This window comes from Marmota flaviventris, chromosome 19, assembly GCF_047511675.1.
Source record: "Marmota flaviventris isolate mMarFla1 chromosome 19, mMarFla1.hap1, whole genome shotgun sequence".
Lineage (NCBI taxonomy): Eukaryota > Metazoa > Chordata > Mammalia > Rodentia > Sciuridae > Marmota > Marmota flaviventris.
The window spans coordinates 21,077,983-21,103,425 of record NC_092516.1 but is presented as its reverse complement, the minus strand read 5'-3'; the positions used below and the strand labels follow the sequence as shown (position 1 = coordinate 21,103,425).

Here is a 25,443-nt window from a genome sequence, read left to right as displayed (position 1 = left end):
TCTAACTTTGTAGAGCACCAGATATTGGCATAATCTTTAGGACTTGTTAGGCAGGCCCAGAGCAGTGTTCAGTCTGGGGTTAATTATTCCCTCCCCAGTGCTGTGTGAATTCTGAACGTTAGCAGCCTGGCTGGTGGGAAAATGCCCTGGCCCTGGCCTTGTGTGAGTCCTGGGCACTGTTCCCTCTAATCCTTTCAGATGGTTCTTTCCCTGGCCTTGGGTAGTTTCCTCACACACATGTGATGATTAATTCTCTGCTGAGTACTTGAGGGAACCCTCTGAAGGTCTCTGGGTCTCTCTGCAACTCTCTCTTCCCCACTATTCATCTCCAGCTCCAGCTGCTGTGGTCTCCTCGGACCCTCAGCTCCATTTCCTCAGCTCAGAAAGTCCTCTGGGCTCCACCTCACTTCTCCCTCCTTGCTCTGCCACTGGGAACTCTTTTGAGAGAGTAAGCTGGCCAATCTTAGAAGGGCAAACCTTGCATGTTTCCTTTCTCTCTGGGATTTCATTGCCTTCGTTATTGTTTGTCATTGTCTGATGCACAGTTTGGAACACTGTTGTCTTCCTGTATTTTGTCTGTCTTTGTTATGTCTTTGTAATGGTGATGGCGGTTGTTTCCCGTGGGGGCCCTGTTCCTCCATCTTGCCAGAAGTGGGAGTCCTCCAGCAGTGGTTGAAAAGCTCCTCAGGTGATTCCAACATGCAGCCAAGGTGAGAGCCACCTTTTTCTCCATCAAATAGAGTCTTTGATTATTTCTTTTGCTCCATTTCCCCTGTACTCTCTTTCTGGAAATTATGTTTTGCATTGAATGAATTGATCTTCCATCGCTTAACTCTTTTTTCCCATTTCTTTATCATTTTGCTCTACATCCCTAGAGGTGTCTAAAAATATTTCCTCCTGGGTTCAATCCCACCGGTGTGCATGCATGCATGCATGTGCATATGTATGCATGCGCACACATACACACACACACACACAGACTCACTTCTGGAAACTTCCAGGGTAGCTTATTCAATTTTGTTTAGAAGAAACCTCTATCTGGTGGTCCATGGGCCCCATGTACCTTTTATGGACAGAGATTTACATATATATTCAAGAAATTGTCAACAATTTGGTCACTTTTAACTAAAAATCCAGGTTTATAGCTTTTCCTAGAAGTTCAGAGAATAGAAACAGACGGACTGAGCAAAGCTACCCCTAGAGTCAGGCAGGTGGTCTCTTTTTACCTACAACCTCCCATCCACTTCCCTCACCTGTGCCATGTGCTTGGCCACTTTATATACGTATTCATGATCCTTGGGTTTTTTTTTTTTTTTTGTCCAGGGAAGAAATATTGACTCTATACACAGGGATGGCCATGGAGTGGTTACGAGATTGTCCTTTAATTAATCATCTCATTTTCTCTCCCACTTCCCACTCCTCTCTGCAAATCCAGTTCCTTCTATTTGGAGCCTCTCACCTCCCTTAGCCTTCTCCTGGGTAGGTTCTATTTGGTTTTGTTTGTTTGTTGTTGTTGTTGTTCTGTTTTTTGGCAATGCTAGGGATGAACCCAGGCCTGATACGTGCTAGGCAAGAACTCTACTAGTATTGAGCCACATCCCAAGCCCCTCCTGGGTAGGTTCTATGCAAAGGTTCTACTGCTCTAGTTTCTTTCTCAGTATGATACCATTTATTTTCTGTCTTCTAGAAATTCATGTTAATGTATGAGCTGCTGATGTCCCCTCCACTCTTAGCACTGTTTTAAATTTATATTAATACATTTGTTTTTGTTTTTATTTCTCTGCAGTATTGAGGTGTTCTTTACCATTTAGGTACATCCCCAGCCCCTTTTATTTTATTTTGACACAGTATCTTGCTAAATTGGTGAGGTTGCCCTTGAACTCAAAATCCTTTTGTCTCAGCCTCCTGAGTCACTGGGGTTATAGGCAAATGTCACCATGCCCAGTTATTTTAATATTTGCTTGAGATTTGGACTTCTAGAATTAATATAAAACTCTACAACATGAATGTAAGTTTTCCTATAAAGTATATCTTACTATTTTATGCTTTTGAATTTTCTCTCATTATCTACCACAGAATGTTCTTTTCCCAAATTAAAACTAGAAACTTTGTAGGGAACAGTCTGAGACAAGTGTTTAATAAAGTATTAGCATTGTTTCCAGAGAAATCCAATAACTGGAGGAGGAAAAAAAGGAAGTTACTCCTAAATCATTTGCTAATATCAATTTTTTAAAGAAGTATTTTGCTTTACTTTAAATGTCCACGTTTTTATTTTACTTTATTTATGTATTTATTTATTTTGAGATGGGGGTCTCACTGTGTTTCTAAGGCTGGTTCAAACTTCTGAGCTCAAGGGATCCTTCTGTCTCAGTATCTCAAGTGCTTGGATTATAGGTGTGTGCTACTGAACCCAGCTTCACATTTTTTTGTTTGTTTGTTTGGTTGGTTTGGTTCTGGGGATTGAACCCAGGGCACCTAACCACTGAGTCACATCCCCAGCCATTTGTATTTTTCATTTTGAGATAGAGTCTCATTAAATTGCTTAGGTCCTCACTAAGTTGCTGAGGCTGGCCTCAAATTTGAAATCGTCCTGCCTCCTGAGTTGTTGGAATTACAGGCATGCACCACCATGCCCAGAATACATTTATTTTTATTTTTATTTTCTGGGGATACCAGGGATTTAACTCAGGAGCACTTGACCACTGAGCCACATTCCCAATCCTATCTTGTATTTTATTTAGAGACAGGGTCTCATTGAGTTGCTTAGCGCCTTGCTTTTTGCTGAGGCTGGCTTTGAACTCATGATCCTCCTGTCTCAGCCTCCAGAGCTGCTGGGATTTCGGGCGTGTGCCACTGCACCCATATCATATGTTTTTAGTTTTTATTTTATTTCCTTTTTTTGATACTGGGGATTGAACTCAGGGGCATTTCACCACTGAGCCACATCCCCAGCCCTATTTTGTGTTTTATTTAGAGACAGGGTCTCATTGAGTTCCTAAGCACCTTGCCGTTGCTGAGGCTGGCTTTGAACTCGGGATCCTCCTGTCTCAGCCTCCCAAGACCCTGGGATTGCAGGCTTGTGCCACATGCCCGGCATGTTTATTTTTATTGATAGAATATTTTAATTGTTTATTATATTATCAAAGTTTATTTTAGATTTTTCCATTCCAAGGTTGATTTATATAGCAAATGATTAGTTTTATTGAAAGAATTGGTATTTTTTTTTATTAATAAAGTGATGTGCTTTGTGATATATGGCAAAATGAACCCTCTATCATCTATCATCAATCTATATCTCCTTATGGCAGATACCCTTCATGGTTCATTACCTACCCTATGTTCATCATTTCCACCTCCTACTCTTCTTTCTTGCTAACACAGTGCTAATTTTGTTTGGGGTGAGCTCAGCCCTAAGGGGTAAATCACTGTTGGCCTGGGTTCCCTGTGACAAACCCATTTTTTAATGACAGCTATGTGGTTTCCCAAACTCCCTTGTAAATGTTTTTTTTTTTTTTTTTTTGAGAGAGACAGAGAGAGAGAGACAGAGAGTTTTTTAATATTTATTTTTTAGTTTTCGGCAGACACAACATCTTTGTTTGTATGTGGTGCTGAGGATCGAACCCGGGCCGCACGCATGCCAGGCGAGCGCGCTACCGCTTGAGCCACATCCCCAGCCCCCTTGTAAATGTTAATGCCCATGTGACATGGTTATGACCAATGGTAAAGGGTCTGCTGAGAGGTTTCTAGAAGGTCATTTAGGATTGGAAGGGTGGCTCAGCAATGCTTTGAAGCCCCAACACTCTTTCCAACCCGTTAGTCCCCCAATGCTAATGTATCGGCTCCCTATCCCTTAAGACTGGATTTAAATCACCAGTGCCCTGCTACTTTAAGCCTAGAATGTTCCTGATGATATAAGAGCCACATTAGACTTTAGAAATAGTGTCTGTTTTCTAATAGTGCTGCCTCTGAAGAAGGCCTCCCTAGAAAATGGTGGTTTGATTAAGACTTAAAGGTAGGAAATAACCAGGACAAAGTGGAGGGAGGGAGATGACTGTTGTAAGAGGGGAACAGGATATGCAAAGGGGACTAGAAGGAAAGAAAAAAGTTTAGTATGACAGGAGTTTAGAGAAGGCCAAGCCTGAGCAAGGCAGGCAAGGATGAGCAGAGGAGGCAGAGAGCTTGTATGAGTTTCCTTTTGCTGTGATAACAAATACTACCAACTTAGTGGCTTAAACCGGCACCTGCTATCTCACACATTGTGTGAGAAACTCACATACATCAGGCATCAGCTCTTTGTCTGCTCTGGGTTTCACAAGGTACAAATCAAGAGACAAGACCCTATCTCAAAATTAAAAAAAAAAAAAAACAACGAAAAAATTAAAAGGGCTAAGGATGTTGCTCAGTGGTAGAGTGCCCCGGGGTTTAATCCCTAGGACCTCAAATGAAACAAAAGATGGTGATTGGTTCCGTGAGACCTCAACCTCACAGTTGATGGGACGTCACTGCTGAGTTTGAAACAGAAAAGTGCTTAGTTTAGTCTTTCATTCTCAAGATTCCTATAATGGAGTTAAATATGCTAGAGTTAGTATAAGGGGAAAACCCATATTATATCTCCTTGGTGCACTGGGAGTCCTAGTAGAAACTCCTGGAGCTTTAGGACTTTCTAATCAGACACCTTGTATCTGAGCAGTTGATAAGTCTTTTCATGTTTGGCTGCTTTGTCGTTAAAAGAAAACTGTTCATGAAATTATGGGAGTCAGAAACCCTTTTTAGCAATTGGGATGGTAGTGATGGGGATCAAACTGAAGACCTCATACATGCTAAATGAAGGCTCTACCACTGAGCTACATCCTCAGCCCTTATTTACTTACTACTTACTGGTACTGAGTATTGAACCCAGAGGTGATTTACTACTGAGCTACAATCTCAGCCCTTTTTTTTTTTTTTTCGATACCAGGGATTGAACTCAGGGGCACTCAACCACTGAACCACATCCCCAGCCCTATTTTGTATTTTATTTAGAGACAGAGTCTCATTGAGTTGCTAGGCACCTCGCTGTTACTGAGGCTGGCTTTGAACTCCCCATCTTCCTGCCTCAGCCTCCCAAGCACTGGGATTACAGGCATGCGCCACTGTGCCTGGCTAAATCCCCTTTTAATAATCATACTTCCTGTTGATTCTGTTTTTATAGGAAACCCTGACTAATATAGAAATCATACTGTGTTGCTTTACAATCATCAGTTTAGGAAGACAGCATGTACAACCTGGAGGTACAGACTTGGAGATCAGCAGGGTCTGAGACAGCAATTGAAGTCACGGGTGAGATTGCCACCCAGCAAGGAGAGCCAGGGAGTGTGACCACTGAGAGAAAGAAGGGATGTCAGGCTTCTGTGGAGTCATAGGAGCTGAGGGAAAAGAAAGTTCCAAGGAATCACCATGTCTAATGCTGCCTGCAAGAGGCTTACAAGTGTCCTTTGATTAAAATATACAGGCATGATTTTGGCAAAAGCAGTTTCTGTAGAGTTCTGGAAAAGCCGGCAAGAAAATTGAGACTGTTAGGTTAGATAATTCTTTCCAGAATTGGCTATGAAGGAGATGAGAATTCATGCTATATGTGAAAGAGAGAATTCATTGTTGGTTGGCTGTGTGTGTGTGTGTGTGCATGTGTGTGTGTGTTTAAGTACCAGTGATTGAACACAGGGGTGCTTAACTACCGATCCACATCCCCAGCCCTTTTTGTATCTTTTCTTATTTATTTATTTATTAATATTTATTTTTTAGGTGTAGATGGACACAACACAATGCCTTTATTTTTATGTGTTGCTGAGAATTGAACCCGGGTCCTGCCCATGCTAGGCGAGTGCTCTACCGCTGAGCCACAATCCCTGCCCTTTTCTTTTTTATTTTGAGACAGGGCCTCACTAAGTTGCTGAGGATGGCTTTGGCCTTGCCATCCTCCTGCTTCAGCCCTCTGAGCCGCTGAGATTACAGGCATGCATCACTGTAGTACCCGAATCATGGTTGGCTGTGTTTTAAGGTGCAAGAGATATCTGTTGGCTTGCTTTTTGAGACAGGGTACTTACTCTGTTGTTCAGGTTGGCCTCCAGCTCCTGGGCTCAAGTGATCCTCCTGCTTCAGCCTCCTGAGTAGCTGGGACTATAGGCATGTACCACCACGCCCAGCACCTGGTGAAAGAGATTTGAAATTCATTTATATGAGGAAATTGGTTTTGTGTGAGTGTGTGTGGGTTTATAATATTATAAATAGATTAACTTGCCAAGCATGTCTTCACCATGAAACATCCAGAAGCACTTTATAAAATTAAGCAAACATCCTTTAAGATGAACAGCTGAGCTAGGTGTGTTGTGCATGCCTTTAATCTGAACTTCTTGGGAGGCTGAGGCAGAAGGATCACAAGATCAAACCCCATCTGGGCAACTGAGGGAGACCCTGTCTCAGAAATAAAAAGGACTGGGGGGTGTACCTAAGTGGTAGAATGCCCCTGGACTCAATTCCCAGTACAGGGGGAAAAGAAAAGCACATCCAAGCCACAAGAAAGTAAGGGACCTCCCCAGAAGGAGCACATGAAGAGGAAATAGAAAACCATAGCTGTGGGAGGTGCTGGGTGGTTGAGGCTCTTGGCAAAAAAGAGGCTCGGGGAATTTTTTTTTCAGTACCAGTACTGGGGATGGAACCCAGGAGCAGTTTACTTATGAGCCACATCCTCAATCCTTTTTATTTTGAGATGGATGTCACTAAATTGCCAAAGCTGGCCTCAAACTTGGATCCTTCTGCCTCAGCCTCCAGAGGCTACTGAGTTCCACTTCCCTGGGGAATTAAAAACTGAGATCCTGTTGGAAAGTTTAGACCTTTAAAGGATGACATCTGACTCCCAGCCCAGGGAGCACAAAAGAGCTTGTCTGTCTCACCCTGAGATCTGACAACAATAAAAAGTGTCCCCTGATATATTATAACCAACAGTTTGTCCTCACTTAGATTTGAGGTTTAAATTTACACCATCTTCATGGTTTGGGAAACCCAAATACATTTAATAAATATTGTGGTCCAGGATTGGTAATACCCCTGAATTATCTGAGGCAAAAATCAAACACAAAACTTCTCTAGAAAGACTAATCCTTGTTAGTCAGCTTTCTGTAAATATAACAAAATGACTGAGACAACTTCTAAAGAGAAAAGGTATATTTTGGCTCATAATTTTATTTATTTATCGAGATGGAGTCTCACTATGTTGTCTTAAACTCATGGGCTCGAGTGATCCTCCTACCTCATCCTCCCAAGTAGCTGGGACTTCAAGCATAAGCCACCATACCTGGCAACAGTTCGGGAGGGTTCAGTCCATGACAGGTTGGTTCCTTTGCTTTGGACCTGTGGTGAGGCAGCATCTCGCGATAGGAGTACATGGTGGAAGAAAAACCAGAGAGCAGAGAGAGACTGGATGGGCCAGGGTCCCAAAATCTCCCTCAGGGGCCTGGCTCCAATGCCTCCCCCTAGGCCCTACCTTTTAGACAAGATTGGGTGCATTCAGGGTAGAATGGTCATAGACAAGGCCCTACCTTTTAAAGGTTTCACCTTCCAATAGTACTACCCTGAGGACCAAGCCATTAATACATGGGGCCTTTGGGAGACATTGAAGATCCAAAGTATAGTATCCTCAAACCTGGTCATGTCAATTCCTACTGATAAAACTCTGATGAAGCTCAGATCACACCTCAAATTACAAAATGTAAGAAAAAAATCTGTGGTAAATGAGACAAAGCAGACACAACATCCAACAGGATTCACCTTGGCCTAGAACCCCAGACATTAGAGTTATTGGGTAAAGGACTGTACAGTAACTATGATTTAAATGCTTAAAGATGTAAAAGAGTGAACCAACATGAGAAAGATGGTGTTAAATATGGTGTTAAAAATGAGAGAGGTTTAAAAGAAAGAGAAAGGAGAAAAGGTAAAACAAATGCACCTATTAATCCATCCACTTATTCATCCTCCTTCAATTGAGGTTTCTGTTATGTCTTGGAACCCCATGCTCTGGGTCTGGGAATGGGAAGATGATTCTGGGGATAGGAAGTTGGACTCGGCCTCAGGAAGATCGTGTGTACCTGTCCACGTGTTCTTCTGTCCACCAGCCACAACTCTGCTCACTCAGCTATCCATTCTCCCTCCATCCACCCATCCATTGGCTCAGCCACCTTTCATTTTATAGCATCCTCCAGTGTCACAGCTAAAAAAAAATTGCAATAGAACATCTTGTTTTATTGCCTGTCTCTTGTTGTACAGAGAAAGAACACGAGGCCCTAAATAAAAACAATAACAACAACAAAAACACTTTTCTTAACTCTCTAAAGTGATGGGAAATAAAGTCAAACTGAAAGCCAGACACCTTACCCTGGTTTCCTGTCTAGCGCATGCTGTCTCTCCTGAGCACTGGCAGGGGAGCTCCTAAGTTCTGAACCCCAGTGTCTCTCTTTGTTTTTCCCTTAGTAGACTGTTTACTCCTCGTGAGCAGAGTCCCCACAAACCATCTTGTCAGCTGATGACCATGACCATGACAACTGATATAGTTACCCAGCTCATGAGTGACAAGATTTCCATCTTGTATCAGTTTTTCCTTTTCTTTCTCTTTCTTTCTTTCTTTTTTAAAAAATATTTTATTTTTTAGTTGTAGTTGGACACAATACCTTTATTTCACTTATTTGTTTTTTTATGTGGTGCTGAGGATAGAACCCAGGGTCTCGCATGCGTGAAGCAAGTGCTCTACTGCTGAGCCACAACCCCAGCCCCTCCCTTCCTTCCTTCCTTCCTTCCTTCCTTCCTTCCTTCCTTCCTTCCTTCCTTCCTTCCTTTTCTTTTTCTTTTTCTCTTTCTTTCTTTTCTTTTCTATCTTTTAACCCAGGGACACTTAACCATTGGGCTACATCCTCAACCCTTTTTATTTTATTTTTTAAATTTTGAGACAGCGTATCATAAGTTGCTGAGGCTGGCTTTGAACTTGTGCTCCTCCTGCCTCAGCCTCCTGAGTTGCTGGGATTACAGGTGTGCGCCACCACTCCTGGCCCTTGTGTCAGTTTTGACCTGATTTCTGCCTTGCATCAGTTTCAAGTCTGTGTCCCATCTCACCCCTACCTCCATCCCCCAACCTGATACTATGAGTTCCTTGAGGGAAGGGGCAGGTCTCATTCCTACAACACCTGGCTCAGAAGAAGGTGTTCAAGATGCAGGTGGATGAGGACACCTGGGGACAGAGGCTGTGGCACAGGGTTCTTGGTCCCTCTGCCTGGGGGCTGCTTGTTGCTGGACTGCTCCTTCAACTTCTAGCATGCGAGGGACTAGAGGGGAGTCTCCAAGTGCTCCTCAGCAGCCTGAGCAGGAAGTACAGAGTGGTTCCCTGGGCATGGCTGCACTTGAGAGGCTCCTAGCCACAATACAGTTTTCCCTGCATGGCTGTGCCAGCCTGTGATCTCAGTTACTTGGGAGGCTGAGGCAGGAGGATCACAGTTTGAGGCCAGCCACAGCAACTTGGCAATACTTTGTCTCAAAATTAAAAATAAAAAAGAATGGGGATGTAGTTCAGTGCCCAGCACATTCCCAGTACCACCATAAATAAATAAATAACAACATAGGATCACTGTCAACTCCATCCACCTCAGCATTCCAGGAGAAGTTCTGTTTGGTGCTAGAATCTGACACTTTTCCCACTTGCTGATCCATTAGATACTTTTCTTTTAACAAAGAGCAGAGTTTGGGGTCAATGCCTCTAACAGGAAACAATGTCTACTTGGAACTTAATAACTTCATTTACATTGTATTTCATATTTGACCTTCTATTTATGGCAAGTGATACTGGTTTTCCATTTATAGAAGTGATACAAAAAGAGATTCCTTTAAAAGTAAATTTATTAAGAGCCAACTTAAAGAAAAATGTAAAGCCAATGACAGTGCAGGTTGATAAGCTAATGTAGCAAAAATCCTAATAATCCTTACAGAAATTTGAGAAATTGAAAAACCAGGGAATAGAAACTCGCCACCCATAGCTCCTCTCCTAGTAGGGAGGTCAGTTAGTAGACCCACAGGCATTTGGGGTACCATTTCTATGGGGTCAGTCATAGGTAAGTCTATCTCTCTGGACTATGCAGAAAGCTGAGAGGGACGATGGCCAGAGATTGCATTTTGGAAAGTCTCCTTTCCAAGTTTGACCAGATTGGGTTCTTCTTGGCCCAGGTTTTCCTCACCCTGGAGTAAGATCAGAGAGCTGAGATGTGTCAGCCATAGGCAGATGGGCAGAGAAGCCTGTTCTTTGACTTTAAGTCCCAACTCCAGGCAAGAGAAGGGCCCTTCAGCTTGGGTCAGCAAGTTCCTTTGCCATTTGAGAGTCAAAGTCATAGTTCATATGTAATAAAAGGCTCCTTTGCTTGATCTCGTCTTCTGCATTTTCCTGAGGACCTCACAGCAGTTAGGGATAGAATGGCTCGGGAGGGATAAGATTTGTGGCTCCAGGAGGCTGGATTCCTGTCATCTGTTGCCAACACAACTGTCTCTTGACATCTAACATCCGGGCCACAAGTCACCATCCATGGGACCCCTTTGCTTTCATAGGGCATCTTAGGCACACACTGTTATTAGGTGGAAGTGGCTGGGTTGACACTATTTCCTGTCTGTTACCTTGAGTTCTTACTCTGGAAATCAGTCTTGGAGCTTTCTGTCAGCAGCACTTCTGGTCCTCTGAACCACAGCTCAGAGTATTAAGCAGAGGCACCTATGGGTTCCCTGGAGCACAGACTCTGTCCACACTCAGGCTGCCCACGTCCAGGCTCAGGAGAATTGAAATACAGACAGAAGGCCTGAGAGAATATCTTCTCTGGGGCAGCCTCAGGACCAGCCCTGAGGCTGAAGCCTGGGATCTCATGGTCCCTTGGATATGGGGCCTTTTGTAGGGGTCTCTGGGAGGCCAGTCACACAGGCTCTGGGGATTCAGAACCCGACACTGGTCCGGCCTTCCCGCCTCCAGAATGCTGAAATCTGCTCCAGGGTGACCCGAGGCTGGAGTCCCCAGTCAGGCTCAGGGCTCCCTGGCCTCTGCCTCCAGGCCTTAGGGCTCCCCAACTGCATGCTGACCTCTGACCTCAGCTCAGGCTCAGCCCAACTCACCAGGCCCGTGGCATGGGGCCTCTCTTCCTGGGACTGGGGCCCCCAGAAGGTGCTTTGGGCTGGGACCTCAGGTGGGGTCTGGAGAACCAAGGAACTGGGAGCAGAGTGGGGGGCTAAAGGGGCAAGTGGGGCGCTTGCTTGGGCCTCCAAAGTGCCCCCAGGGGTAGGAGGGTCTGGGGCCCTGCCCGACAGCAGGGGGACTGCTGCTCCATACCAGTCCTCAGAGCGCTCTCTGGCAGTGCCTGTGGGCTCAATCCACAGCTCCCCTCCGGGGCGCCAGACCAGGGTGGGTGCGTGGTGGGTCCCAGGGTCTGCGCGGAGAGAGCGGCGGAACAGGCGTTCGGCCAACACGGCTGTAGTCAGGATGAAGAAGGCGGCGAGGGAGGCCAGGGCCAGCATGATGGGGATGCAGGGGCCACAGGGCAGCGGAGGCCACAAGGCTGTCTCGGATGTACTGGGTGCCTCCATGTGCTCAGATGGCTGCCCACGAGTTGCAGGCATCTGGAGACCCAGAGGTGAGAAGAGGGAGCAAGTAAGGCCACGTCAGCACAATCAAGAGGTGGACAGGGGCACAGTGTCCAGGAAACAACAACGGACAAGGCAAAGGGGACTCGGGATCCAGCTCGCAGACAGAGGGACAAAGGGAACCCAAAGGGGACAAGAACAAGCCGGGGGGCCAGAGGACAGGCAGACCTCCTCCTGCAGGCCCTCCAGTCCCCTTCTGGAAGCCCCATTTCCTCCCAGACAAAAGCTCAGGGCCACAAGGGCTTCTTTCCTAGGCCCCTCGGGTCCTCTGGCCTAGAGAGGAAGTAGTAGGAGAGGAAATGAGAGAACCTCCCTCCCTCCCGGCCCCCTCCCCTGCATGGGCACCCCCTCTCTGGCTGTCGCTGCTGCGGCCACCTCAGTGCTCCTTTACTGAGTCACCTCCCACCTTGAAGGTGGTCTCATCTCAGGGCTCCACCATATTTGCTGCTGTGCCAGGTCTCTGGTGACACCTCTGCACCTGTCCCAGCCTCTCCAGCTGCGCTCTCTGGGGCCTGTCCCTACCTCCCTTGTTTGTCTCTGCCTGCTTTTCTCTCGACCCCAGGTCCTCCCTCTGGGGGGGCCTCCTGCACCCCTCATCTCACCTCCTCGGGTCAGCCCTGGGCTCCTCTTCCTCTCTTCAGAGCCGCTCTGCCTTTCGCATGCCTCCGGTTGGTGCTCAGCGGTTGTTGAAAGGCCTGAAGGCACAGAGAGGGCTGGCCTCACATAAGGGCGGAAGGGAGGCCACCAACTCCTCCAGCCCCGGTGGAGTGTTGCCAAGGCAACCTGAGGGGATGTGGTCACTGCGGCAAGAAGGCGTTTCCTGGTAAGGTGGGGCGGGAGTGGGCAGTGGCTCTGTTGAACTCAGTGTCACCTCAGAGCCAGCCCCCAGCCCCCAGAACGTTCACACAGAGGCCAGGAAATAGGATGTGGAGATTCTGGCCATTCTACTCCCAGAGCACCATGGTGTATCCTCTGTTGGCCCCTGGGAGGCTGCCCCATCCCTGTCCTGCCCACTGGCCTCTACAAAACTGCTCCTGCCATCTGGCCCCCTACCCCCCTCATGCCTGTCTAGCCCATCTGCCTTCCCACTTTTAATTAACACAACTCTCCTTGTTTTCGGACCATTTAACCTCAATTTTGGTTGGAAAATATCTGTGAGGTGGGACTTGAGTAGTAACAGTGTCAGGACTCTGGGAAAGATTGAGAGCATAAAAATAGGCGTAGGCCTGTGTCTCGGGCCCCAGCCTTCTGCCATCTCTGCTCCTTTCTCCTGGTGCTAATGGTCAGAGCAGACTGCAGCACAGTGTGATGGAGTATAATGGGAGTGTGGAGTCCAGGAATCTTCCAGAGATTTCTGACTCACTCATCAACAGATGACAAAAGGCCTAAAAAAGGGAGGTGACATACCCAAAGTCACACAAGCCACATGCTTTTGTGTGGGTGTGTGGGGTGGGGGTGGTAGGGCTGGTGAGCTGGAGGGGGAGCACAGTTATAAATACCTGGTCTGACAAGCTCCTTGCACACAACACGGCTCATTAGGCACCCATATTTTGTTTTGCAAAGTCACAACCAATTAATATGAAAGGCTACAAGAACAAGTTGATGTGTTAGTGTCCTTGCAAAGAAAGTGCAAGGGCAGCCTGGTTCAAGACAGTTCTGTTGGTGGCTTTGAGGAAGGGGACAGGAAGAGAATAGGGCACTGTGGGGGTGGGGGGAGTGGTGGAAGTGGAGGATCCCAGGACTCTGAGCCTTAGGACACCTGCAGAAACCTGATGGGATTAGACTTTGATGAGATTACCAGCCTTAAAATAAAACTTAGACTTAACACCACTGACCTGTACACTTGACATAGTTAAGACAGTTAAGTTTTATGTTTATATTTTAATCTAAATAAGCAAATAAATAAAACATAAAAATTAAGTGTGCTCTCTTTTAATTAATCTTTCTAACAACAACAAAAACAAAAAAGACAAGGGCTAGGGAAGTAGCTCAGTGGCAGAGTGCATGAGACCCTGGATTTGATCCTTAGGACAGCGGGGTTGGAGGGGGGTGGGGAGACAAGACTTTAGATAAGTAAACATTAAAAATCAGGATGATTAGACATGGCAGGATTTTTCTGCTACTATCAAACTGGCTATTCTTTTTTTTTTCCTTGTTATAGGGATTGAACCCAGAGATGCTTTACCACTGAGCTACATCGCCAACCTATTTTATTTTTCATTTTGAGACAGGATCTTGCTAATTTGCTGAGGCTAGCCTTGAACTTGTGATCTTCCTGTCTCAGCCTTCTCGGGTCACTGGGATTACAGGCAGGCACCACTGTGCCTGGAAGCTGTTTTGATTCTTATTTTTTGTTGTTTAAAAAAAAAAAACAATTTAGCATACCTGTAAGCCCAGTGACTAGGGAGATGGAGGCAGGAGGATCATAAATTCAAGGTCAGCTCAGCAACTTGGCAAGACCCTTAGCAACTTACTAATACCCGTATCAATATAGAAAATATTTTTTAAAAAGGACTAGGGATGTAGCTCAGTGGTAAAGCACCTCTGGTTTCACCCCCAACTTTGCCTCCCCACAAACAAAGCTTAAGAAATTTTAACTGATTTCTCAAAAAATGAAAAACAGAATTATTTTATCCACCTCTATATATGTACCCCAAAGAACTGAGAGCAGAGATGTGAATAGTTATTTCTGGACTCATGCTCATAGCAGCATCATTCACAATAGCCTTAAAGGGGAAGCCACCCCAAATGTTCATTGGCTGTTGAATGGTCTATATATACAATGGAATATTATTCAGCTTTTAAAAGGAATTCTAACATATGCTACAACACAGATGAACCTGGAACATGTTATGCTAAGTAAAATAAACTGGTTACAAAAGGACATATACTGTAGAATTCCATTTTGCCTAGAATGGTCAAAAATCAGACAGAAATTAGGATGCTTGTGGGGAGTTAGTGTTTAATAGGTACAGACTTTCAGTATGAAAAGATGAAAGAGGGACTGTGGTTGTAGCACAGTGGGGGAGCACTTGCCTAGCACTTGTGAGGCACTGGGTTTTATCCTCAGCACCATATAAAAAATAAATGAATAAATAAAGTATTTTTTAAAAAGATGAAAAAGTTCTGGAGATGGATAATGGTGATAGTTGTACTGCACTGTCAATGTACTTAATTCCTCTAAACTGTACACTTAGGGTTAAAATGGGGCTGGGGGTTAGGCTCAGTGATAGAGGCTTGCCTAGCATGTGCAAGGCCATGGGTTTCATCCCCAGCACTGCAAAAAAATTTGAAAAAGTGGTAAGTTTTATGCTATATTTACTTTACCACAATATTTTAAACTTATATTTTATATGAAAAAAATATATATATTATAATTTATTTATTTAGGGATTGAACCCTGGGGGACTTTACCACCGAGCTACATCCCCAGCTCATTTATTTATTTATTTATTTAGAGACAGGATCTTGCTAATTTTCTTAGGGCCTCATTAAACTGCTGAGGCTGGACTCAAAACTCGCAATCCTCCTGCCTTGGCCTATTGAGTCGCTGGGATTATAGTCTTATGCCACAGTGCCTATCTAAACTAATATTATAGAAAATTAAACTGTGAAGAAGGAAATTATTCCCCACAGTCTACTCTCTTGCAATAACCTTTTCTTTTTTATAGGTTTGTGCAGGATGGAGAATCAGAATCCAGGTGTCCTGGCCTCAGGCTCCTCCCACTCTACTATGCAAGAATTTCTGAAAAAAGGAATCAGGATGTTACTCAAGGAGTATGTGCAATAGAGAAGTCTCTGCATCAGAGGCCTAGAAAATAGGCACTTGGGGGTAACTCTGGACAAGTGGCTGCTCCTGGGGCCAGGTGTTCAGGAAGGAGCACAGAAAAATTTCTTAATTGACTGCGGAGCTGGTTTGTGATTTTCCATGTGCTTGCTATTTACTGACTTACTGAAGGTTTAAGTAGGAAGAGGCTCATTGTACCCCAAAACAGTGAAGCTCCTTAGAGTTCTGTGCTTGGTGCTCTTCACTCCCAGGTCTATGTGGAGGTTTTAAAATGTGGTTTGCAAATTCTTTCTCCCTGTTTCCCCACCCCCCCGCCCCCAGTACCAGGGATTGAACCTAGAGGTGGTACCACTGAGCTCCATCTCCAGCCCTTTTTATTTTTTATTTTGAGACAAGTTCTCGCCAAGTTGCCCTGGCTGGCCTCTAACTTGAGCTCCTCATGCCTTGGCGTCTTGAATTACTGGAATCACTGATGTGCACCACAACAAATTCTTTAACACTCCTATCAACAAAGGCTGAAATTGGACATGGTGGTACACACCTATAGTCCCAGCTGCTCAGGAGGCTGAGGCGGCAGGAGGATCTTTTAAGACTAGGAGTTTGGGGCCAGATCCCATCTCAATTTAAAAAAAAAAAAAAGTTGAGTTTTTAAGTTCTCTCTTCTTGAATATGGGCTGACCTTAGTGGCTGATTTCTTTTCTTTTCTTCTCTCTCTCTCTCTCTTTCAGATGAGGAAATTTTGATTTGCAGCTCATAGTCCATTGTTGGCTGACTTCATTGCTCTGGGCTGGAAGTGAGGCAGATCATGATGGAAGTTGTGAAGGAGGAAATCAGCTCAGGATATGGAAACAAGGAAGCAGGGAGCCTTCATGCTGATATCCAATGGACAGGATGCAGCAGAAGTGACACGGCATGACTTCTGAGACTAATTAAAATTTAAAAAAAAGGATAGAGCTGCAACCTGGTACTCCCACTCCACTCACCCTTGGAACTCAGCCACCATGTTGTGAGGAAGCCCAAGATATATACAGGTGCCTTGGCTAAAGTCCCAGATAAGGTCCCAATCAATAACCAACATCCACTACCAAACACGTAAATGGGCAAGTCTTCAGATGACTCTAGCCCCAGGATTTGAGCCACCTCAGCTGATATCAAGCAAAGCAGAGATGAGCTACCTGCCTGGAGCCCTGCCCAAAACACAGACTGAGGAAAAGAAATATTGCTATCTTAGGGAATTATGTTTTGGGGTGGTTTGTGACATAGAAATAGAAAACTGGCACACTTGACTTCAAGGGTTCTCACCAGGTGGGTTAAGGGCAGTAGTCCTGTATCACATGTGAGATCTTCTCAAGGGTTCACACTTAATTCCAATGTCCCCCCACCCTGTCTTGCTAGATTCTTACACCACTTTAGGGTATGAATTGGGTAGGCTGGGGAGAAATATAACAGCAACAACAGTGGAGTTGGAACAGAAATTTTGTAGAAGATTAAAAAATGCCCTCTCCATAATTGAGGTCCACTAGATCTGCTCAGTCTAATACAGTGGCCATCAGACATATGTGGTTCTTTTTATTTATTTATTTTTTAGTTTTCAGTGGACACAACATCTTTGTTTGTATGTGGTGCTGAGGATCGAACTCAGGCCACACGCATGCCAGGCGAGCGCGCTACCGCTTGAGCCACATCCCAGCCCCCATATGTGGTTCTTTAAATTAAAATTTATTAAAATAAAATAAAAATTGAGTTTCCTGGTCTCATCACACACACATATGTGGGTTTGTTGTTGTTGTTGTTTTGTTTTTTTTTTTGGTACTGGGTATACTGAGTATTGAACCAAGGGCAGTTTACCACTTTATATCTCCAGTCCTTTTTATTTTTTATTCTGAGACAGGGTTTCACTTAGTTGCTGAATCTGGTCTCAGACTTGCTATCCTCCTGTCTCAGCCTCCTAAGTCACTGGAATTACAGTTGTGTATCATCATGCCCAGCTTCAATGTTTACATCTCAAATGTTTAACAGGTACATGCAGCTAGTGGCCACCATCTGAGACAGCATAGGTACAGAATGTTTCCATCATTACAGAAAGTTCTATCAGGCAGTGAGGTTGGGTAGAATCTCACTATCCTGTCAACTGTGGACGCACACACCTATAATCTCAGAGACTCAGGAGGCTAAGGTAGGAGGATTGTAAGTCTGATGCCAGTTTCAGCAACTTAATGAGGACCTCAGTAACTTAGCAGGATGCTGTCTCAAAATAAGAAGGAACTGGAGATGTTGTTCAGTGGTAAAGTGCCCTGGGTTCAATCTCCAATAAATAGCCACCCCCCACCAAAAAGAGACTCATCTAAAACATCATGCCTTTAGAAGTTTTCCATGACTTCTCTAAAGATGGAAAAGCTACAAAGTTCTCTCTGTGATGGGCAGAAAGGCTATGGCAGGGAAGCCTTCCAGGAATAAGTGATGTTTGACTATTCACCCAGGATCTCCTAAGGAATGACTCCACTCTGGGCTTGATTCCAAGAAAAATCATCAGGAACCACCAGGATGAATTGGCCAGGTTTTCCAAAAAAATGCAGCAATGCCAAGTTCACTAGCAGATACATCATACTGGAAGTGAAGCTTTTTTTTTAATATATATATTTTAGTTTTAAGTGGACACAATATCTTCATTTTACATTTATGTGGTGCTGAGGATTGAACTCAGTGCCTCAAGCATGCTAGGCAAGCACTCTACCACTGAACCACAACCCCAGCCCCTGGAAGTGAAGCTTGATACCTAATTTTCAGGAAGAGGAGCCAACATGGGTTGGAGCATGTGTGCAGATGAGTGTGCTCCCATCTCTGTGTGTGCACATGCTTATGCTTGTGTGTGCCTGGGGTATCAGAATCCCTGATGATGCCAACTGATTGGAGCTACAATTGGGGGTAACAGTGGTTATGCTCTGGAAAGAAGACTGGCTACTTTCAGATATAGATCCCTGCCTTAAGGACGCCCTACTTGCTGGGAAAAGCATACACTGTCAATCCTACATTGAGTTGAAAACATTTTACTTACAAATCAAATTATAAATCTAAGGTGGGTACAGGGGCACAGGCCTGTAATCCCAGCAACTCAGGAGGAGGCCTACAAGTTCAAGGTCAGCCTCAACAACTTAGCAAGGCCTTAAGCAACTTAGTGAGACTCTATCTCAAAAAATAAAAAGAGTTGGGGATGTAGCTCAGGGGTAAATCACCCCTGGGTTCAATCCCTGGTGCCCCCCCATGCTAGGCACTAGGATTCAACAGTGAACAGTGAACAGTCAGAGATGGTTCTGTGGAGTTTGGTTGGGGGAGACAAACAAGGAACCAAGCAATCATAATCTAGTATATTGAGCCCTAGAAACAACTACAGCCCAGGCCCCTACTGGTCTCAGCATATCTTAATTATTTGCCACTTTGGTGTATGTAGAATTTTTAGGAAAGCTTCCTTGACAAATCTATCTGACGTAAGCAGACAGAGGAAGGGAGGAAGCAGGCTCTTCCAACAGAGCAGCCTCTCTGGGGGGAACAGGTGTTTTGCAAACTTGGGGATCACAATTCTGGTCTCTGTCCTCTCTAATCAGAAGGTACAGATGATCACAGGTCCAGTGATGTAGTCTTCAGAGGAACAGAGATTTGGGGGGTTGGGACCCCTTGAGGTTTGGCTTGCATTCAGCCTGTAGGGCTGGCTGACTGACCCTAGTAACCTCCCTTGCTTTGGCTTGGATCCTGCCTTCCCAGTCTGGCCACCCCACACCTTCATAGTCCTCTGCAGATAGATGTAAGCTGAAAACTGAAGCTCATGAACCCTATCAGGAGACAATAGGACCCGAGACCTGCCCCCCAAGAAAGAAGCAATCAATTGAGCTGAGTATGTGTAGGCACACCCTACTCACATGGCCACACTCTGTGCCATTGTCCCACTTGGAGAGTCACTGAGGGCTGCTGCAGATTGAAACTTTCAGTGGCCAGCATCTAGCCCACCCTTCTGCTGCAGAACTGTCCATGAGGTGTTCCCAGGAGCAAGAAGGCCCAAGGGACTACTGCATCCTTCCCAGACTCCTATGCACAAAGGGCCTGACCATACTCAGGCTCTTAGCCTGATTTTGGTGGAGACAGATGCTCTCAAGAAAAACCCTTTACAACTCTGTTAGTCAGCTTTTCATCGCTGTGACCAAAACATCTGGTAAGAACAATTTACAGGAGGAAAGATTTATTTTGGTTCGTGGTTTCGAGGATTCAGTCCATGGTTGTCTGACTCCGCGGCAGAGAGGCATTATGGCAGAAGGGCAGAAGAAAGCTGCTCGGCTCATGGCAGCCAGGAAGTGGGTAAGAAGAGGCTGGGGTGCATCCTCAGTTACCTACTTCTTCCAATGTGTCCCCCGCCCCCTAGTAGTCCATTCAGATATCAATGGATTAATCTGACAATGAAGTCAGAGCCCTCATAATCTGATCATTACCTAAATGCCTCACCTCTGAATCTTGCTGCACAGGGGACGATGCTTTCACCACAGAAGCTTTTGGAGGACATTTCAGATCCAAACCATATCAACAACCTACCTGGTCATCACTGCCCCCATTTCTCAGGAAGTTTTACTCTCTCCATAGACAATAGTCACCTGAGATCCAACTGGGAAACCTATGTAACCTGGCTCTCAAGGACTCGTTCATCTGAATTCTGTTCGTTCCGATGCCAAGCAGATATCAAGTGGATCCTGAAGACATACATTATGCCACTGCTGGACCTTCTATATGCAGCAGGACTGGGGTGGTCGAATTTTTTGTTATTGATTCTCTTGGGCAATAACTCACCATAAAATTCACGCTTCAAAAGTGAATTTGGGCTTTTACAACTCGGGCTGGGGTTGTGACTCAGTGGTAGAGTGTTTGCCTAGCATGTGGGAGGCACTGGGTTTGATTCTCAGCACCAGGAAAGCACTCTACCACTGAGCCACAACCCCAGCCCAAACATAAGGTTTTTAAGGCTCATTTATACTGTAGTATATACTAGTGCTTCATTCCTTTTTCCCATTTTCATTTCTTTTTATAGCTGCTTAGTATTCTAGTGTATGGTACACTGCATTTTGTTTATCCATTAATCCTTTGGTTGACACGGGAGTTGTTTCTGCTTTTTGACCATCATACGTCATACTGTTATGAAAATTTATGTGCTAGTGTTTGTGTGGACATATGTTTTCAATTTGTCTCGGGCACATACCTAAGAGTAGAATTTGTGAGTCACATACATGGCAACTCTATTTTTAACTTTTGAGGAACTGTGGGTGGCCAAATTTACAATGGCTAAGTTTACCCACTTCTTCCTTTCTACTCAGAATGCACCCTTCTACAGCAATGATAGCTTCCACCCATCCTCCTCCACATGTTTTAAGAAAACACCAGAAACCTGATGATTATTACTAGACATAATGTGGAGGCCACCAGTCTCATGTGAGATGAGAATTGACAGCAGGCATGGGGTGGGGGAGTGGAGAACAATCCTTCCGTGAGACTTTGTCTGGCTCTCTGCCTGTCACACTTATGCCACCTTCTTGGCTGAAACCAAAACACCTCTTTTTGTGCAATGTTACTGTGACTAGAGTCCTATCTTATCTTTCAAGCCACCTCTATCCATGCATAACCAACATCCGTCTCACACTCCTTACTGAGCTTTATGTGCTTGAGCCTTGCCAAATTCACTTGGTGACAAAAGCAAAAGTCAAGCACGGTAGGAGACAGATTCAAAGGGAGAGATTCATGATTTGTGGTTCAAATCACAATATGAACAAAACCCAAGGTCTCCAAACAGAATATTGTTGAAAAGTTGCTTTGTGGTGTCTACCTATAATCCATCCCAGCAGCTCAGAAGGCTGAGGCAAATGGATCTCAAGTTCAAAGCCAGCCTCAGCAACTTAGTGAGGCCCTAAACAACTTAGTGAGATCCTGTTTTGAAAGCTAAAAAGGGGACTGGGGGCTGGTTAAGCACTTCTGGGTTCAATCCCTAGTACGGGGTGGAGGGGGGTTGCTTTTCACTTCAGAAGTTTAGCTTCAGCAGACAAAGTAGCATGTGGCCAACCCTGAGCCTGCTTCCTTCCAGACAGAATTCAGTGGTGCTCCAGCCCTTATGTTCCAGGTAGGAAGAAGCCCTGAGAGCAGGCCCAAGTTAAATGCAAGCAAGCAGTAAGTAGACAGCCAGACTTCATACTTACATACTGAGGCTTACAGGGAGTATGTGGTCTGTCGGGGTTAACCAACTATCCCATCTTGCCTAGCACGATTCTAGTGTTAGCACCAAACTCTCTATAATCTTGGGCAAACTGAAAAAGTTGGTAAATGACATCCAAAGTCACACAACTAGCAAGTGCTGAAGTACACACTAAACCCAGATCTGACCATCTCCAAAGTCCTCCCTCTGCTGAATCAATCACTTATCAAGCTGTCAATCATATGAAACATTCAAATCTACAACAAGAGAGTCCAGGTGCTTCCTGTTGTTCTTCCCTTTGCTCTTTCCCTCTCTGCAGTTGAGACTAACTCAGCTAAGAGTCCCTCACTCAGAGTCATCTTGCTGCCAGCAAGGAATAGAGCTGAGCTCAGCAGAGTTTTGTCACCACTCAAGGCCTGCCAGATCTGTCATCTATTTGGCTGTCAAGATGCCAAACTTGAGAGCTGATAAAAACAATGAGAATGTGAAAGAAAGTATCTCCTCTTTGGGGGAAATCTGGGGTGGGAAGAGTCTGGGGTTTGCAGTCAGTTTGCCCTGGGATTACATCTGAGCCTCTCTGCTCTATAGTTGTGAGACTCTTGGGAACCTGCTTAATTTGGGTCAAACTTTCTATTTTTCACTAATCCTCATATTAAATTAGATCATTTACATAAACCACCTCACAAAATAGGCACTCAACACTTACTTTTCTTGCACCATAAATCCAGAATTGCTTGTCATCTCTGAAAGACCATAAAAGGTTCTGTGCCTCCACTCTAAGGCACCCACATTCTTACCATTCAGGCTTGTTCTACATTTGGCCATCAATTCCTGAGGCTTGGAGCCTCCCTTTCTTCCACTCCATCTGCTTATCTTATTGATAATTATTTTTCCTGGAGTCCACACCCGGGAATCCATTTCTGACTCCCCACCTTCCCCAAACTCTATAATACTTTTTTTTTTCTTCCAGTAGAATGTTAGGCAAACATCCAAGCACTGAGCCACATCCCCAGCTCTATTTTGGATTTTATTTAGGGTCTCACTGAGTTGCTTAGGGCCATGCTAAGTTGCTGAGACTGGGTTTGAATTTGCGATTCTCCTGCCTCAGCCTCCTGAACCACTGGAATTACAGGTGTGCACCACCGCAGCAGCTGCTTTAGTCATTTATTGCAGTGCCTCCCAAACTTTCAAAACTGCCAAAAGTTCACTAGGATGCCTGTATAAAAGGCAGATATTTGGACTGACAACTCTGAGGAACTAGAGGAGGTGGAGAACTGGATATTGTGTCAAGGGTACTAGGTTCTGTTTCTGGAATGAGAAAGTTAAATTTATATTCAATATGGATGTCAAGACTGTAGAAAATCATAAAAATTTCGTACATAGTCAGTACAAATTCTGCTATCAAAGGTTGAAATCCTTTCACTCTGCTCTTCTGGCATTGGTGGCCACACTTGCCCGGCCACAGGTAGGGTTGTGTTCCCCACTCTATGCTTGACTGTATGTGGACGTGCCTCTATTGTACTCTCAGTGCGCTGTGAAGAAGTGTTTCTGTTGGCTCTGAGAGGGCAACGTGGACTCCATTTCCATGTTCCAAGTGCACTCAGTAAGTGCTTTGGATCACGTTAAGTTCAGGCTGTCTTTGCCTGTTTAATAGTGTCCTGTGGTTAGTGGAGCCTTTTGTCACTATTCTTTCATAAAAAGAGTGGATATGAAAAAGTGATGATACTAGAGAAAAGATGGAGATCTCATAAACTAGGTACAATAGGAACAGAGTTCAGAAGCACCGTGGATGCTGAAATCAAGTGACTTTGGTTTCTGCTGGACACACACAGGACTTTAGTTTGTCTGCAGTGTATTCATTTGGGAAGGGAAATAACAATGTCACAGCATATATATAGAATTCTAGAAATACATCATTAAGTTTATAGCTAAAACATGAGGGGTAATTAGGAATTTTATGATTTTTCTTATTTCTAAGGATAGAAGCACTCCTTATAGCATAAGGCTAAAATATTGTTCATCTTGTGACTCAGGTCACATAGAAACACTTCCTTCACACTAGCTGGGCACCAGGTAGTGTTTTAGAGCTTCACTCATGTTTATCATTTAATTCTCTCAACAATGGCCAGGTGTGGTGATGCATGGCAGAAATCCCAGTGACTCTTGAGGCCGAGGCAGGAGGATGGAAAATTCAAGGCCAGCCTCAGCAAATTCATGAAGTCCTAAGCAACTTATAAAGACTTTGTCTCAAAATAACAACAACAAAAAAAAAAAAAAAATGAAAAAGGCTGGAGATGTACATCAGTGGTAAAGTGCCCCTGGGTTCAATTCCCAATACCAAATAAATAAATAAATAAAATAAAACAACCAGAAAGAAAAATTATCACAGCAAAGCTAAAATGCTTGTCATTTTTTTTTTTTAAGATGAGAAAACAGAAGCCCAAAGAAGTAAAATAGGGCTGGGGATGTGGCTCAAGCAGTAGCGTGCTCGCCTAGCATGCGTGCGGCCCGGGTTCGATCCTTAGCACCACATACAAACAAAGATGTTGTGTCCGCCGAAAACTAAAAAATAAATAAATATCAAAAAAAAAAAAGAAGTAAAATAACTTGGCCAAGGCACATAGTTTCTGGATTCTAACACAGTCTGGCTCAGAGTCTGTGCCTTAACCAGAACACATACCGCTTCTGTCTTAAGGCATGTGCATAATATATCACACATTATAGCCATGACTGACTGTGGTTTGGATATAGGTTGAGTGTGTCCCTCAAAGTTTCTTATGCTTGAAGCTTGGTGCCCAGGAGAGTAATGTTGTGAGGTGGTGGAACTTTAAGGAGGTGGGGCCTAGAGGAAGTTGATTAGGTCATTTGGGGCATACCCTTAGGAACCCCAGTTAGTTCCCATGAGAGTGGGTTGTAAAAAGAGTGAGGCTCCCACCCCAGAAAAACCCACAAGAAACAAAAAGTTAACGCATCCCTTGAATGTCCCTGGCTTTCTATCTCACCATGTGACTGCTCTCTTCCTCTCACACATCTTCCTATCACAATGTGATATAGACAAGAGGCCCTTCACCAGATGCTGACGGATAGACTCTTAGCCTCTAAAATTGTGAGCTAAATAAACATCTTTTCTTTACAAATTATCTAGCTTCAGGTATTTTGTTTCAGCAACAGAGAACAGAATAATACAGACTACTTAAATTTTGTGTGATATATAAAGGAAACCAAATCAGCTCATATTTTTAGATAAATTATCCCTGACACAAAGCAAGAATAAGTACATCCTAGTGGAAGGACTTCACCTCAGTCCCGCTTTGACAGCAGCTTATTTAGCATAGATGAGCACTAGATGTGGCTGATTCTAATTAGGATATTATATTGTCACATAATATAAGTGAACAAAGGGGAAATAAACTCAAAGGAAAAATAGGAATTTCAGTTATCAAGCAATTCAGTAAGAGATGAGGAGACTGTGAAAGCAAAATCACAGAGATTTGCCAGGTACGGTGAGTGCATCCCAGCGGCCTGAGAGCCTGGAGCAAGAGGATCATCAGTTCAAAGCCTCAGCAACTTAGCAAGGCCCTAAGCAACTCAGTGAGACCCTGTCTCTAAATAAAATACAAAAAGGGCTGGGGATGTGGCTCAGTGGCTAAGTGCCTCTGGTTCAATCTCTGGTACAAAAAAAAAAAAAAAAGAATCACAGAGGTTTTCTTTTAAAAAAAGCTATCATACAAATTGCATCTCAATT

At 44.4% G+C, this 25,443-nt stretch overlaps 1 protein-coding gene and 1 long non-coding RNA gene across 2 annotated transcripts; one reads left to right on the top strand and one right to left on the bottom strand.

Moving 5' to 3' along the window:
* Positions 1 to 9,897: 9,897 nt before the first annotated feature.
* C19H16orf54 (chromosome 19 C16orf54 homolog) lies at positions 9,898 to 12,403 on the bottom strand. The gene is made up of 2 exons (XM_027948485.3): positions 12,294 to 12,403; positions 9,898 to 11,667 (listed from the first exon to the last, which is right to left on the bottom strand). Exon 2 carries the CDS (start codon positions 11,665 to 11,667, stop codon positions 10,990 to 10,992), a length of 678 nt encoding a protein of 225 aa, XP_027804286.1. The 5' UTR covers positions 12,294 to 12,403; the 3' UTR covers positions 9,898 to 10,989.
* Positions 12,404 to 12,430: 27 nt separating this feature from the next.
* On the top strand, positions 12,431 to 17,244 carry LOC114102976 (uncharacterized). The gene is made up of 3 exons (XR_003584586.3): positions 12,431 to 12,514; positions 15,363 to 15,468; positions 16,207 to 17,244. It is a non-coding gene; the product is annotated as an uncharacterized lncRNA (long non-coding RNA).
* Positions 17,245 to 25,443: the final 8,199 nt, after the last annotated feature.

Coding starts and splice junctions, on each gene's coding strand:
- C19H16orf54 (XM_027948485.3), bottom strand. CDS start 11,667: ATGCCTGCAACTCGTGGGCAGCCATCTGAGCACATGGAGGCACCCAGT.